Source organism: Ostrea edulis, chromosome 7, assembly GCF_947568905.1.
Source record: "Ostrea edulis chromosome 7, xbOstEdul1.1, whole genome shotgun sequence".
NCBI lineage: Eukaryota > Metazoa > Mollusca > Bivalvia > Ostreida > Ostreidae > Ostrea > Ostrea edulis.
In genome coordinates, this window is record NC_079170.1 from 32,297,010 (window position 1) to 32,313,511 (window position 16,502).

General features: G+C 33.7%; 1 protein-coding gene across 1 annotated transcript in view; it reads right to left on the minus strand.

The window, feature by feature from the left end:
* Nucleotides 1-255: 255 nt before the first annotated feature.
* Nucleotides 256-16,502, minus strand: part of LOC125656879 (uncharacterized) — a 29,279-nt gene continuing 13,032 nt past the window's right edge. Inside the window, exons 8-14 of the mRNA XM_056144014.1 lie at nt 12,695-12,715; nt 9,989-10,048; nt 8,903-8,947; nt 5,502-5,546; nt 2,705-2,794; nt 1,496-1,744; nt 256-930 (exon numbers count right to left, since the gene is read on the minus strand). Coding sequence (XP_055999989.1) covers nt 317-930; nt 1,496-1,744; nt 2,705-2,794; nt 5,502-5,546; nt 8,903-8,947; nt 9,989-10,048; nt 12,695-12,715 — 1,124 coding nt within the window. The 3' untranslated portion in view covers nt 256-316. The remainder of the gene's footprint in view (nt 931-1,495; nt 1,745-2,704; nt 2,795-5,501; nt 5,547-8,902; nt 8,948-9,988; nt 10,049-12,694; nt 12,716-16,502) is intronic.

Consider the following 16,502-nt stretch of genomic DNA (forward strand, 5'->3'; position numbering starts at 1 on the left):
GCTAACGTCAATATTGAACGCTCATACTCGGAATGTTCCGGGCGCATACAATTTAAGCAATGCAAAGTTAGCGTTCAATAAATTCTCAGGATATTGAACGCTAACATTCTCTAGATTTTATGCAGATTTTATAATAGACTATTTATTAGCTATATAATAATGTTTATTATTGAATGTCTATAACTTTTTTTCTGAAAAAAAATATGGATTTACTCAACATTCACCGATAGGTTCAAATAACGTCACCTCAGAATACATATTACGGATATTGAACGCGGATTTCTTTCAGCTTTGTAAATTATATCAATGTGTTTTATTAACATGAAGATGAATTTTCACTCAAGGATAAAAGTTTCATACCCTGGTAATCCCAGTCCCTGTCTGTGAGATCCTTTTTCTGATGAGGGTTGGTTGGTTTTTCGGTCAATTTCTTAGACATATCCGTCACTAGGATATAAAAACTCCTTGGACTTAAGAAAATGTGATGACAAGCGTAATAAGCATCTTGACCAGCAAAGTCCAACAAACTTATCGTCTTTATCGGTTTATCACTGACACTAGGTAGGATACTACCTATGTCCTGTCTCAGACTTTGTTGATTTTCATCCGTTTTATTCTTAACACTGTCTGTAATCTGATCTTTTATGGGATGCTTAACAGGATTTTTTCCAGTGTTGGAAGATTTTTGCTCAACTTTACTAAAAATATCATTCGGCTTTTCAGAGGAAGGACCAGGCAAATCATATTTCTTTTCGTGTTTTTGCGCCGAAGATTCTGTATAATTCATTGCTGGTGGGATAATTGTACCCGGGTTTTCTTCATCAGCTTTTGGAATTGAGTGTTCAGCGTTCAACGAAGTCTTTTCAACTTCACTCCCAGATTTTTCCAGAATTATTTGCAAACGTTGTTCATTTTTCTTATCCTTGTTCACTGAAATGGAATTTTGATCTTAAAATCCAAAAGAACAATTAATTGAATTTGGACATGCAGTTGTCAGCTGGAAAGCATGTTCACTACAAATCCTAATGGCTAGCGAGAAAGAAACATAAGTAAACAGGTCATGGGGTAACAGTATAAAATTCAATCTAGGATTATAACTTGCAGGATTCATAATTTTGTCTAAATGTATCAGAATATTTGTTGATGGTTTTTAATTAATATGTTTTGGGGCGATTACAGAAATCAGAATGCATGTCGAAATGATTGCTAAATGATATTATTTTGGTTGCATATAGTAATAAATCAAAACAATGCTACGAAAATGGTAAGCCATTTAAGATCCATCAACAATCACCCATCTCACATTTATGTGCGCCATTACATAACTTTACAATTTCTGAAATTATTTGATTATGTATATTCGTAATTGGATTACGAAGCAAAGGTAACGTGTTTAAAACATTAAGAAATATATCTTTGATAAGAAAAAACTCAATGTTAAGACAATCCCCATCAGTTTGAGCAAATGGTCCTATTTGAGACACATCCTCCTTACCTGTCAAACTAGTTCCGTCTTCATTCACAATAAAAATATTTGTATGAACTTCTAATCCTCTTGTGGATTCTGGTGGTTGAGATACATCTTCTCCCTTCAATTTCTTCACCAGAGTTGTCTTTCCTGCCTCGAAGCAACCTACCACCATTCCACGGCCGCAGTATACCTTTGTACTCCCTTTTTTGTAGTTTCTGATAAAGGATTGAATGTCTGCGTTTGGCATTCCAAGAACTTCTACAGGGACTTTCACTACACAATTTTCAAAAGTAAATTGTAATGCTTTCCACGTCATGTGTAAATAGATGCATTTATTTGTAGATTGAAAATCAAATTGACAAATGGATTGTTTAATGTATGCATAGTGCTATTCAAATCACTTTCTTAATCTTAGAACATCATCTGGAACCTTCACTTTCAAGTAATTAATACAAAAAAAATCCTTTTAAATATTATCACATTTATAGACACTTTTTCATTTATATACGTCAATAGAGTTCAAGCACTGATTAAAACATTGAAGTTGTTAAAGGGACTGATTCACGATTTTACCCAAAATTTTGTTTTCCACTTTTAATGACCAAATTCTACTGTCTAATGTGTTTGAAAGATTTCAAATGAAAATTAAGGTTATACATCATCACATAAACTCATTTTAGAGAGTTTATTATCTGTTTTGTAAACAAAGATTGCGGTATGCTATTGTTTAGGAAATTTTCAAAAAAAAAAAATGGATATCCATCTAAGATTATAATATCTTTCACATTTCAAGCATTTTGGGAGTAAAATGTGTCATCCAAAAATTAAAATTTGTGATTATGCAAAATTAAGATGAATTATATTACAAAATCAATATTTCACTTGTTTGTTTACATAAAAAGACTCGAGTCTTTATTTACATAACACAGATTTAAGGCTAAAATATTGCTTTCATTCTTGCATTCAGAAGCTCAAAATGTTGGCTTTCAACATTAAGTGAGCTATATTTTTAATGTTTAACATCAAAAATGAAAAATATGTTGATCAAAAATCGTGAACCAGTCCCTTTAATAGGCAAAACTGTGCTGAAGGTAGAAACTCGCACAATTTCGAATAGAATAGCTATTCAACAAAGACTTCTTTTTGACAACAACAGGGTGATTAGGCGACATATTGCTTGGGTACCTATTGTCATTTAATAAAGCATAGAATCATGTCTCATCGCATACTTACACCTCTGTGCTATTCCCTTGTGATACTTCTCATGTTCTGGGGACATATTTAATAGGAAATCAATTCCTTGCTTCTTGATGTCATTCTCTACTGTAAATCAAGACACTGATCGTTAGATGAGATGGTGATAACGAACATTGATCAATCCCATAACTTCTATAAGGAATGTAAAACTAAATGTTGCACAAACACGGACACTGCATACACCACAGGTGGAATCATATACCTATGTGGAATAAGTAAGCATAGCCTGTTAATCGGTCATACCCACCGTGAGCCCTATATCTTGAAAAGGTAAACAGAGTAATCCGTAGTCACAATCAGTGTTTAAAGAACGGTCTAACAATACATGTAAGTGTAATACACGTCAGACAACATGTTGTCCAATGCCAGGTTGTAATGGTATACTAGATCGTTAGAACGACCATAGAATTTGCAAAATGCTGACTTTAAACGAGACTTGAAATCCCTACAACCCCAACTTGTTTGTCGGTAGCCTTTCTCGATTTAAAACTTTATCACACGCAGAACAGGCATTTGCAAATTGAATCAGTTGAAAGACATCAACGACATATGCTAAACTTATTACACGAGATTTTTTTTCCACATCTGCCTCGTACTTATATATTTATTGTACGTAGATAATAACAGTAAACAAACAACTCAACTCTCTGAGAAACGGGCTGATTTCAGCTTCTTCATCGTCAACTTCCCTTATCTAATTAGCAATATTCCATTATTACCTGCTAATGGTGTTTACCTCTGTCAAATGATTCGATGTGCAAGAGCTTGTTCTATGTACAATCAGTTTTTAAATCAAGGCAAAATGATTAACCCTTAGATGAAAAGGTAAAGATAATGAACAGTGATTAATCTCGTACCGCATGTAAGAAATACAAAATTAAAAGGTCTATTGGATACACTCGAACTCGTAAGCATCCTTGATTGAGCCCTATATTTTTATTAGACAGACTGAGTAATATGCAGTCAAAATCAATGTGTAACGGACAACCTGACAATCCGTATGAGACACGTCAGACAGCATTCGAGTTAAGGCCACTTTGGATTTCCTAAAAATGAGCATTATAACGACCATAGAATTTGCAAAATGTTGACTTCAATCAAATTTGTTGAAGCCTCAGTAACAACAAGTAATTGATCAGTGTGTTGCGTCCTTTAAAATTGATCACACACTGATCATGTTCTCATGTATCGAATCAGTTGAGAGACATAAACACCATAAAAAGGTAATAATGGGATATTCCCACGTATATACGGAGAGTTGACAATAGAGAATCTTAAGTCATCCACTTTGTCATATCGTTGAGTTGTCAATTTACCATTTACATATATTCCCAATACAATATCCAAATATGAACCCCATGGGGAATAGGGGTAGAATAGGTCATCAACACACATTGCTTGTCGTAAGAGGCAACTAAATAGGTGGTTCCTCGAATGCGACGAAAAAGGCCGAGGCCCCGTGTCACTGCATGTGTGGCACAATAAAGACACCCTGCTCAAATGCAGTAAACGCTGAGCATAGGCATAAATTATGAAGCCCTTCACCGGCAGTGGTGAATTCTCCATGAGTGAAAAATCCTGGAGAAGGACGTCAAACAGTATTCAACTAATCTATTTCGAGTTAATTTGAAATGAAAAAGTCTATACAATTAAATGTTGAGTTTAAGGGTCACATCAATATTTTTCTTCTGATTTAGAAGCTAAATTGTGAACAAATTCTGTCTGATAACAGTAAAATATGTTCTAGCTCGGCTACTAAAGGATTATAATTCGTGATCACGAAAATTCGCCGTTGATCGGTTACACCCACCGTGTGCTCACGAAGTACTCTGTTGTCAAAATCAGACGGCCAAAAATTGGTATGAAACACATGAAACACCATTTGAGTTAAACTCTGTAACATTGATTTCTTTGCAGTAAATTAATCAGTTGAGAGACAGAAAGATGTAGCCGATAATAGAATATGATGCTACTGAAATATGAGAAGTCGAAAATGAGAAAGAAAAAATCATCTCATTTGTCATAAAGATGCGTTAATAGATTTCCGTTAACATATATGACAAATAAAGCTTTGGAAGTATGCAGACTAGTGCTACAGATTTTCAGTTTTAATACAGAGTATATTACTAGAATTTGACCGAAATGCTAAACACGATTTTTAAAAAAAATTGTTTTGTACAACAACCTGCAAAACGTAATAGATTACGCACAAGTTGCTGGTTGGATTCCTATACAGGTTTGGACAGTTTGGGTTATTTTTCCTCTTGATTATAAATGTCATTAAATTTGACTTTTTTCATTTTATGTTATTCATGACGTATATACAATATGCTAAAAGTCATTCAATTAACATTGACCCTATATGAACAGTGAATATAACGAACAGGGATAAATCTCATAACTCCTATAAGAAATACAAAATAGAGAGTTGGGCAAACACGGACCCCTGTATATACCAGAGATGGGATCAGGTGTCTTGATGGAGTACGCATCCCCTGTTGACCGGTCACACCCGTTGTGTGATCTCTATATTTTGATCATGTATATGGAGTTTTCAGTAGTCAAAGTCAGTGTGACAAGAACGGCCTAACAATCGGTATGAAACAAGTCAGATATTTGACCCAATGATAGGTTGTGTTGGCAAACTAGATTGTTACAAAGACCATAGAATTTGAAAAATGTATATGACTGACATAAATTAATGACATTATAGTAATACCTGATTATTAAGAAAACGAATGAGTATAAAGATTATCTTGACCATTAATGTTACCTTCATCAGGGACACTTTCCTTTCTATCGTCAGGTTTCTGTGACTCTGAAAATATGAAGAGGTGATAACGAACAGTGATCAATCTCATAACCCCTATAAGGAATTTGAATTAAGCGTTCGCCATTTTCTGACTATGAATATAGGAGATGTAGGACAATACACCCAAGAAGACTAAGCATCCCATGTCAATCGTTTACAGCGACCGTTAGCCCTGTTTTGATAAGGTAAACGGAGTAACCCGTAGTCAAAATCAGTGTATAAAGAACGGTCTAACCTTAGGTATGAAACACGTCAGACAGCATTTTCCCCAATGATAGGTGGCTTTGGTAAACCACTTTGGTATAACTACCATAGAATTTGCGAAATGACTAGTAACACCGAGTTGTAAGTCAGTGGCTTGTCACGATTTCAAAATTGATTATACATAGAACCAGCTCTTGTGTATTGATTCAGTTGAGAGACATAAACGTCATACACAGGTGATAATGGAATACTACTACATACATATGGGAAATTGACGATGGAGAAGCTGAAATAATCCCGTTTGTCAAAAAGAGAAATCTAGACAAAGTTGTGCTCGATATAAACGAAGGCTTTAAAACCAGTCATACGATGATTACCAATAGCGATTTAACAAAAACAGACAAACCCGAATCAAACGACGGCATAACTCTTAATGTTAACGAACTTTTCAGTAAAATAAAATGTCAAACCTTTAAGTTAAGATATAAATGAACATCTTAGGGCACTGCAAAATGCATAATTCAAACTTTGATGTTTTGCTAAATCATCGGGGGCCATCGGTGTTGCAAACCACGCCTATTATCTACGTTTACACTACGTCAAATGCCGTGGCTGTATGATAAAACAAATCCTCATTAATATTTTGTTCATTAGTTAACCAATCGGTGAGCTTCCATTTTTTTTTTCTCTTGGAAAGAAAATCATTCTGAGGTCATTGCGTCCTCGTACCGGAATAATCCTAGGATTGCTGATTGAGAACAAACCGGACACTTCTTGGGTGATGTAACTAATAGACGCATCTTTGTTGACTTCACCGGTGTAATAAATTTACCATGCGGTATGCGTAACCACGCCACTCTCCTTAGATAATTGTCTAATCAACTCTAGTTTTTCAGATTTCAACACATTCACTTTACCCCGAATTTCCTCATGAAATTTGAGAATACGGCTAAGTTTATTAACACAGAATTTACGAGCGTAGCTACTGTTGTTAATTTAATTTAATAAATACTTATAAACTGTACTTGTTTCTGTAAACAAGGATCGATAGCGTTTTCTGTCTGTCATTTCTTGTAAACAAACACTGCGCGTTTTAGTGGTGGAATATCAGAAATCTGTTATTGTAGCTGTGATTGGTAAAAAAAAATATTGCGTCATTTTATAAAGATTATTGAAAATCGATGGTTTTGCTGATCATGCATTCGCAGTTTGAGGTAGGGTAGGTACTACCGGACTCAGTAACCGTGGCTAACGACGATGCAGGGGCCATATGCCACAGCTAAAGTTGGGAGGTCCTTTCAATATAAGAAAACAATATGCATCTACAATATAGTTGTGTGCATGTATAGCATTCAAGTTGATTACTTCAACATAGTTACCATGGATGTACAAATGTGTTGTATGTATTTCATGCATTGATATATTTGACGGCTAATTTTCTGTTCATCAGGCAGTGCAATCTTTTTTGTATTCCTTTGTCATTCGTTTCTTTGATTTTGGATTTTACGCATCATAATTCTTCTCTGATGGTACAATTTGGTCGAATAAATATTCAATGCTACACGTAAAATATTACCCCCTCCCCAATAAAATTTACCACTAATGGGTCCAATAGCTGATAGAGGGGTATTACCAAAAAAATGTTTGTACGATTCAGAATCTAGAAGTAAACTGCAAATGATTGTTTTATTATGAAGCGGAATCTTTGTAACATGGGTATGAAAAACACCTACATGTAAGTGCAAATAAATAGTTTCTTAAAGAAATTCTAAATTTGAACTATCTATCTAAACATATCTGCTAAATTAAACATTTGATCCTCTGTATCCATTATGCAAACAAATTGTGTTAACATATAAGGGAAAATCATTAGAATGTATTTTTAAAAATTCAATCCTTTCTTTACTTGTCAAAAGACTGCACCATCGTTTTCCCCTAAAGCCTTTCACTCGCATATATAATCAGTAATTAAAAAAGCGTCGTGGAGCTAGTGTAGACACATTTATTTTTTAGGTCACGCCATCAAGTTATACGTACAATGTACATGGATTGTACGTGAACTGGACACGCTTATGACATGTCAAACTAGAACATTATATTGGGTATCGTAAAACTTTGCCAAGATATCAACCCTAGAAATAAAAGATGTGACCAGGTATTTCGAGATAAAAGGAGTTTTAAAAAAGGTGTTTACTGTATTATATAAGTTTGTGTCAAAGTTAATTGTTTTACTAGTATAATTATACCATATAATTTATTATGGGGAAATTGATTAATATACCAGCGTAATGGCCTGTACCTGCATTCACTGATTGGTACGTATAAGCAGAATACTACTAAATAGGTAAAGTATTGAAGAGGACAATTTAACGATTTAAAAAAGTAGACTTGTACAAATAACAACCCCCACTCATATTTTGATTGAATCAGTGGTAGGCTAGGTGAAGACATTTTTTTTAAAATTTAGATATAGATATAAAGTGATGGTAATTATGCTAACTTAGAGGCATTTTTATTTAGATTGATCACTGTTCGTCACCTTCACCATGCATTGATATTGCGTGCCATGAACAGAAATTCCCATGTGCAGCATCGCGGATAAGATATCATCTTAGTCAAGGCGAAGTATATCTATTGATTGGACAAACGTATTTTTAGTCGAGGGCTTGTATCGATCGATCGGACTAACGTGAACTCTGTATACATGTAGCTTGTTTTTGACTTTAATGCAAATTGTGAATTAATACTAGCTGCATTATTGCCCGACTGCACTAGCAATGAACTTCATATGATTAACGATACTTTTTCCCACTTATCTCGTTAATCTCCGGATTTGATAGAAACTCTAACTTTTACTAGCCTTCCCATTGTAATTTTCAAGCGCTTTTAAACAACAAAAATCCTTTGGAACACTTTTTCTGATGATTTTTAGTTTTTACCCTTCTCAAAATCTTTTCAGCCCATGCATTTGATGCTTGCACCGTTTCTCATGAGGTGTGTACACTATTATACTGAAATTCAGTCTATCAACTATAGACTCATGAGATTATAGTTGTACCTGGTTTTAAAAAAATGATTGAATATAAAGATTATCCTGACCATGAATATGAAGCCATAAAATAATGCATATCTATGAAAATAAAAATACACAATTTTACCTTCATCGGGGACACTATCTTCTTTATCTTCAGGTTTCTTTGACTCTTAAAACATAAAGTAATATCAATTGTTGTTTATAATGAATGATCCTACCTTGCACAAATATATTCCTGTACTAATTTCTCTAAAATTGGAATTATGTTGTATTTAGTGCCGTTGAATTTCCATTGTATAATTGTTTGTATTTTTGAGAAAACAATCTCAAAACGAATTTCAACATTATTGTGGTCATTTGATTCAGTAGCATGTGGAGCGTTTACCGAACAAATGATGATCACGTACAGTGATCAATCATCAATCTAAAAAATCCAAACATTGAGAAGTGGGCAAACACTGACCTCTAATTATATTAGATGTGGATTCAAGTGCATAAGGGGAGTAAAAATCACTTGCTGACCAGCGAAATCCGAATAATCCGTAGGTAAAATCAATATGTAAAAACTGTCTAACAAATAAATGATTGCTGTTTTACGCCGTTTTTTGGTAATATTTCAGCCATTTCACGAAGGGAGGCCTTACAATAGTTATGTTTGACTACCGTAGGTAAAATATGATTATCGTCCAACAATAATCATGCTTTACTTACCATTAGCACGAATGCTATAGACATGAAAAAAAGTCATTCTTTCCACGCTGATTTTGACAACGAATTACTTAATTTACCTAATAAAGACATAAAACTATCACGAGTATGTCTGTTCCAAATGAATAACTTTGTCCTCCTAGTCAGCTTATCCCACCTATGTCAGTAGAACGGCAGTGTTTCCCCTGTGCTCAATTTTATATGCTTGCACCTCCTGGGAGCCTTGTCGAACCTATAATATTTCCTGAGGTCCTCTCATCCTCTTGGTTTTTATTCTCTGCGAGATTTATCCCTGTTTGCTTTATTCACATGTTCATCATTTTAACGACCGTAAATTTATGAAAATTCTTATTTCAGTCGAGATTGTTGAAAACATCTACATTTTTATCAGTTGCCTGTTTTCGTTTAGAAATCAACAATCTACATAATAGGCTCCGTATCGAGTCAGTTACGTGTAGATATTGCTAGAAACTGTCGTAAATATTTCAGAATGACACCTTACCAGCAGGAGGGTTACTGTTTTCTTCATATCCATCTCTCTGTTCGCCGATTGATGTAAGTGCTAAAACAAACAAAGACAGCTCGCTTGTTCACTATTTCTATTCAAACACAATTAAAACAGAACGAATCTTATACCAATCTATATGACATAGAAAAACGACAAAAGAATAATATTGACAATGTGTGAAAACAGGAAATCATTCTTCTACACCTATGCGCCCTACATTTGTACATAGACTGACTATATCCCATGTCAAGCATTACTCGTGATATAAAAAACCCAATACATTGGCTGTGATTCATGTTAATTTGCAATAGAGCTCATTATGCTACACTTTCCTGCTATGCTTGAAATGTGTTAGATTTCCTATTTTGTCCATTGGTTATGCTTCTGTATTGTGTGTATCGTAGAAAAGGAGTGCAACATTCTGCACTGATCCCATTACAAACCAGTGCTGTTTGTTTTTATGTAAAGAGAACGACTCATACTACATTTTCACTCCAGATGACATACACGTTGCGCCATCCCATGATGTAACACGTATATCAGGTACATAGAAAACTACAGGTAAGATATAATCCCACGAATCTTCTGTTCTACACGAACCTTTGAAATAATATCTGAATAGGATACTACTTACGTTGGGATTCTTTGTTGTTTCCTGGAAATAATGAAAGACATATTAGATAGTAATCAGGTTTAGTGGTCTCATCCGAAGGCCCGCCTCTTACGACAAGCAAGGAATACTGACGACCCATTATAACCCAGAAATAGTGAAGTTCAGACTTACATAAAAGTACATTTTGAAAACATCTCTGTTTAAATCTGTAGATTTGTTTTAAATTAATCTCTTATTATTACCTCTCCTATGAATAAACAAGTGAACATAACGAAGTCATCAATCTTATAAACTCTTTAATAATTACATTAAGAGATAGCTAGATAATGATGCCTGGAAGCAGCAGAGATGGAATCAGATGCCTAGGAGGAGTAAGCATCCCCTGTTGACTGGTCATACCTGTCTGGAACGCTGTGTCTTACATGTAATCAGGTGAACGGAGTAATCCGTTGTCACCTTTTCTTATTTTCAGCAATGCAAACTCTGTCAAATTGAGTCGCTATCATAGCCCATATGTGGTAATGTATGACTGGTGAAACTCAGCTTTTTAGTAAAAAAAAAAAAAAAACACTCTTAGTTTTGAAAATCCACTTTTAGTTTTTAGTTTTGTCATCAAACAAAACCATAAAAACTTCTGATATGAGAATATATAAAGTTATTATATTGTGATAAACCTATATTTGCAATTGAAGATATCGTCTAAATGGCACATTGAACGTATTACCGTATTTAGGCGGTTTTAGGCGGAACACAAATTTAATGGATATCAGTTGATTTGTTGTATATTGCTCAACGTCCCGTTTGAGAATCTTTCATTCATATGTAGACCTCAAAATTGCTGATAAAGGGCTGCACATTTTTTTAGGCCTATGCTCTGCGCTTACTGCCTATGAGCAGGGAGGACTCTATTGTGCTACACCTGCTGTGACACGGGGCCTCGGTTTTTGCAGTCTCATTTCGCCTCATACGACAAGTAAGTGATACGGATGACCTATTCTAACCCGGATCCCCACTGGATTCATGATTATAGTGTTATACTACACACAGTTTCCCCATAAGTTACACGTAAATCGATAAATTAAATGTGAATACTTGATCTATTCAGTATAATTTTCGATGTCTTTAACTTTGCTCATTGTATGACATGAATGTTTACTATGTAATGTTAGTATGTTTACATCATGCATTTGTGTGTGTTTCATTTCTTACGTTAATGAAAGGATACACCTGAACAGATCATCATCAGTCACGTATTCATCATTTTTACGACCGTAAATTTATGAAAACTCTGATTTCAGTCAAGACTGTAGAAAACACTGTAATATCTACATTTTTGTCTGTAGTCTGTTTCCATTTAGAAATTATCAATCCACATAACACGCCCCGTATCGAGTCACTTACGTTTAGAAATTGCTAGAAATTGTCTAAAATATTTTAGAAATGACACCTTACCAGCAGTAGGGTTACCATTTTCTTCATATCCATCTCTCTGTTCGTCGATTGATATAAGTGCTAAAACAAACAAAGACAGTTTCCTTGTTTACTAATTCTATTCAAACACAATTAAAATAGAATAATTCTTATACCAACATATATGACATAGAGAAACGACAAAAACAATAATAATGACGTTGCGTGTAGATATTGAACAGGAAATTTATGCATCTACATTTGTTCATAGACTGACTATATCCAATGTCAAGCATTACTCATGATATATATAAACCAATACATTGGATGTAATTCATATTGATTTCCAATAGCGTCCATTATGCTACACTTTCCTTCTATGTTTAGAAATGTGTTGGATTTCCTATTTTGTCCACTGGTTATGATTCTGTATTGCGTGTATCGTAGTAGAGGAGTGCAGAATTCTTCACTGATCCCATTACAAACCAGTTATGTTTGTTTTTATGTAGAGAGAACGACTCATATTACGTTTTCACCACAGATGACATACACATTGCGTCATCCTATAATGCAACCCGTCTATCGGGTACATAGAAAACTACAGGTAAGATATAACCCTATGGATGTTCTGTTCTACACAAACTTTTGAAATAATATCTGAATAGGATACTACTTACGTTGGGATTCTACGTCGTTTCCTAGAAATAATGAAAAACATATTAGATAGTTATCAGGTTTAGTGGTCTCATCCGAAGGGCCGCCTCATTCGATCGCTTTTACGACAAGAAGGTAATACTCACGACCCATTATAACCAGGAAATTAGGAAAAAACGTCTTAGCAATTTCAGATTAACATATAATTACATTTTGAAAATATTGCCGTTTAAATCTCTTTTTAATATCTTATGTTACTTCTATAAATGAAGAAGTGAACATAACTTAGTGATAAATCTCATCAACTCTTTAATTAATGCATTAAGAGATAGCTAAATAATAATCCCCTGAAATAGCAGAGATGGAATCAGATAGATATATGGGAGGCATATTTCTGCCCTTGTATGCAAGGTGTTTTTCTAGAATTTACGGTAATTTTCAAACAATTTTAAGAGGCTTGGAAATATCTTATTGATTGTTTAAGGCTATAGACTAATTATAAATGTATGTAAGAAATGTTCTTAGATCAACTTACCCAGAAACCACATAAAAGACACGAACAGCATGTGTTTTAAGATAAGAAAATTGGTGTAAGTAATATACAGTCAACAACACATTTTTATGCCAAAACACACGCATATATATGTAGTGTATTTATTAATGTAAACTTTATTTAAAAATCAACCGAATTGTAAATATCAATGACTCCTTATCTTTTTTTACAAGTTTGTTTTAGTCATTGTTAGAATAATGATATTTGTACGAATTTCGTATCATGCAACAAAAATATGTATTGACGAACCGTTAATTACTGTCGGTTCTGCACTGATGTCGATATATCGCCACGCATACACATTGTTTGCAACTTATAGATGACGTAACATTGGTGAATGAAATGCACCTCAGATGTTCGCATTTAATAAAACATAGCGTTTGGTCAGAGAGGGAAGGACAATTAATGTCCGATTATAAAAATTCATTGTGTATGGGATATCTACATTAGGGTGTCTTATGGCGTTTTATAGTATTATAAGTATCGGTAACACGTGTAGCGCACTGTATGTCGTATAAATTACAGTAATCATATCAGAGATATGGTGAACCAAGTTTACATAGCTTTAGGCATTTCTACTGCAAACCTTTTCACTGATATTTAACATTTTAAAAACAAATATGTGTACCAAAGTAGTGGAATATCACCATTTGACATATGTAGATAATTTTTATTGTTTACAAATCAGAGTTATTTGCCTTTCTCCGATATGTACACGATTTAACACATGAAGATACTAGGATAGTTTAATATTGGCAATTTTACCGCAAGTGAGTCTCCATACTTTTGAAAGTCCTAAATATCAGAATGCGTGAGTTTTATTTTGTATGTACAAAGTAGAACATCAATATGTGTTTTTGTTTTTTAGTAATGTTAACAAACTATGAAAATTAATTGAAACATGTTTTTTTTTAAATGTTTTTCTCATTTTACGACATTCATGATGCCGGTACGATTTCAAACAAATGCAAGCTCGAAGATACGAGCACTGTACGATGTCGTATTTAGTCTATTCTAAAGGAAACCACAAATATACATGGGCGATTCGTTAGAAGTAAAAGGGCAGTTATAGATCAGACTGCATCCGAAATTCTCACAAGTGAGTGGCAGACAAAGAAATATACAGACAAGCAGGCTCGACCACTCACATAGTGACATAGCACATGTAGGTCTACAGTACTGTACAGTGTGTCAGACGAGAGGGGGAATGGAAAAATGTTAGCGATGTAGTACCGAATCAGAGGATGCTGATGTAGTATTGAATGAATTGGGAAGTTTTTCCATATGCAAGACATTTTTTTATGAAAATGAAATCTACAAACTAAGTAAATCTGTACCTAACTTGATATGCGATCTTCCCAAACCCGCCTAGTCGATCATTATGAGCGAATCTCGCTCCTAACGGTCAATGTATTATTATCGAAGCATCATTTTGACTAAAATTGTAATCTATATCATTGTTTTTAAAAATCGCAAAAGTATATCGCGAATTTAATTAATTAAAAAAATTCAAAGGGAAAATGGGGGGTCTCCCATCTAGAGAATTGTGGTGTGCCGTTCTTGTACACATTAGTTAATACAAAGGATAATTTTGTTGACTAAATATACATTATATAGATCTGTTTCTATTGAACTGATAGATCAATAACTTTTTCTAATTAGTTCTGGAAAATTAAATTGTTTTATCGAAAATTCATTTTAATCATTCCTTCAAAGTTTAATTGTCAAAAAAGTTTTAATATTGATAAAAATTGTTTCTTATAGGGTAATGAAAATGCACATAATAAAAAGAACCATGATTAAAATTTCAGCATATATTTTATAAACAGTAATTTATGCCGAATCAAAAATTCATATATAACATTTTGGATAAGAAATTCTTTTAAAGTAACAGTTTGTTGATCAAGGCATCGAAAATAATCCTTCTCGAGACAAAAATTGGAGTTAAATAGTTGAAGATGGTGCATTAACAGTCTGGTGGTACACCTAATAGTATCTTCTGTTCTGTTATTTAAAATAATTTACAGTGTTGATAGAAATTGATTTCAAATGCTTGCTTTTTAGCTGCATCCATTTGGTAACCACAGTGAGATGAAAGAGTCATAGTGTCATCATATGAGGAACCATACCAGGAAGTGCACATTTCTTCCTCATGGCCACATGGAAGTTGCCTGTTAAAACTGGTTTCTGGATAATATCTCAAGTAATTTGTATTCTACTACAACCAGATTTGGACAGATGGATACGCATAAAGAACGAAAATTATCTCTCAATTTTGGGGTAATATGGTAAAAGATGAAGGTCACAGTGCATGAAAATTAGAAAATGCTGATGCGGGGGCATATGTTTTCCACATTCTTTAATTATAAATATGTTAGTATTGTATATCTGTATAGATTTTTCATGTTTTCTGACTATTTATCATATAATGAAATAAATATATAGAATTTCTCAATATGAATTAGAGAATATACATTTTTTTAGAATGTATGCCAGTGTTAGAAGGGGGTTGGGGACACAAAATGGTTCAAATCTTTGTTTCAATGTACACTACCCCACATTTTTTAATATCTAAATTACGGGAAAATATGATTAAAATCTACATTAGTAATTTCAGAAAAAGTTTGATATACAGATAATCTCCCTAAGTTGAATTTTTTTTATGAAATAGGTCTTTAACTTTGTATGAAATTTTCTCCAATTATGTTAATTGATCTAGGATTTTTTGTAGAATTGGTGATATATTTTTTAATAAAAGTGATGGAAATAATAAATTATGCTTAATTTTCATAAAATAAAAGAAAGCCAAGATTATTCTGTCCTTACTATTTGTTTTATAATGTGTTTCTTTTGAAAATTGATGATTTTCAAGAAAAAAAAATAGTCTCAGCAAAGGGGCAACTTTGAGGAGCTGTAATTTGTTTTTAAGTCCGCACTAACATACTCTTTTTTATGTTTTAAATGTCTTTCTGATCAAGATGTATCAGTTAAGATGGTTTATCCAAAAAGATTGATACTTCTGAAAAAACTCAAACCAGGAGAGAACACCCTTAATGAAAACATAAACCTGAACAGATCTTCATCATTCACGTATTCATCAATTATACGACCGTAAATTTATGAAAACTCTAATTTCAGTCGAGACTGTTAAAAACTCTGGAACATCTACATTTTTGGCTGTAGTCTATTTCCGTTTAGAAATGATAAATCCACATACCACGTTTCGTATCGCGTGACTTAAGTGTCGAAATTGTCGAAAATATTGTAGAAATGACACC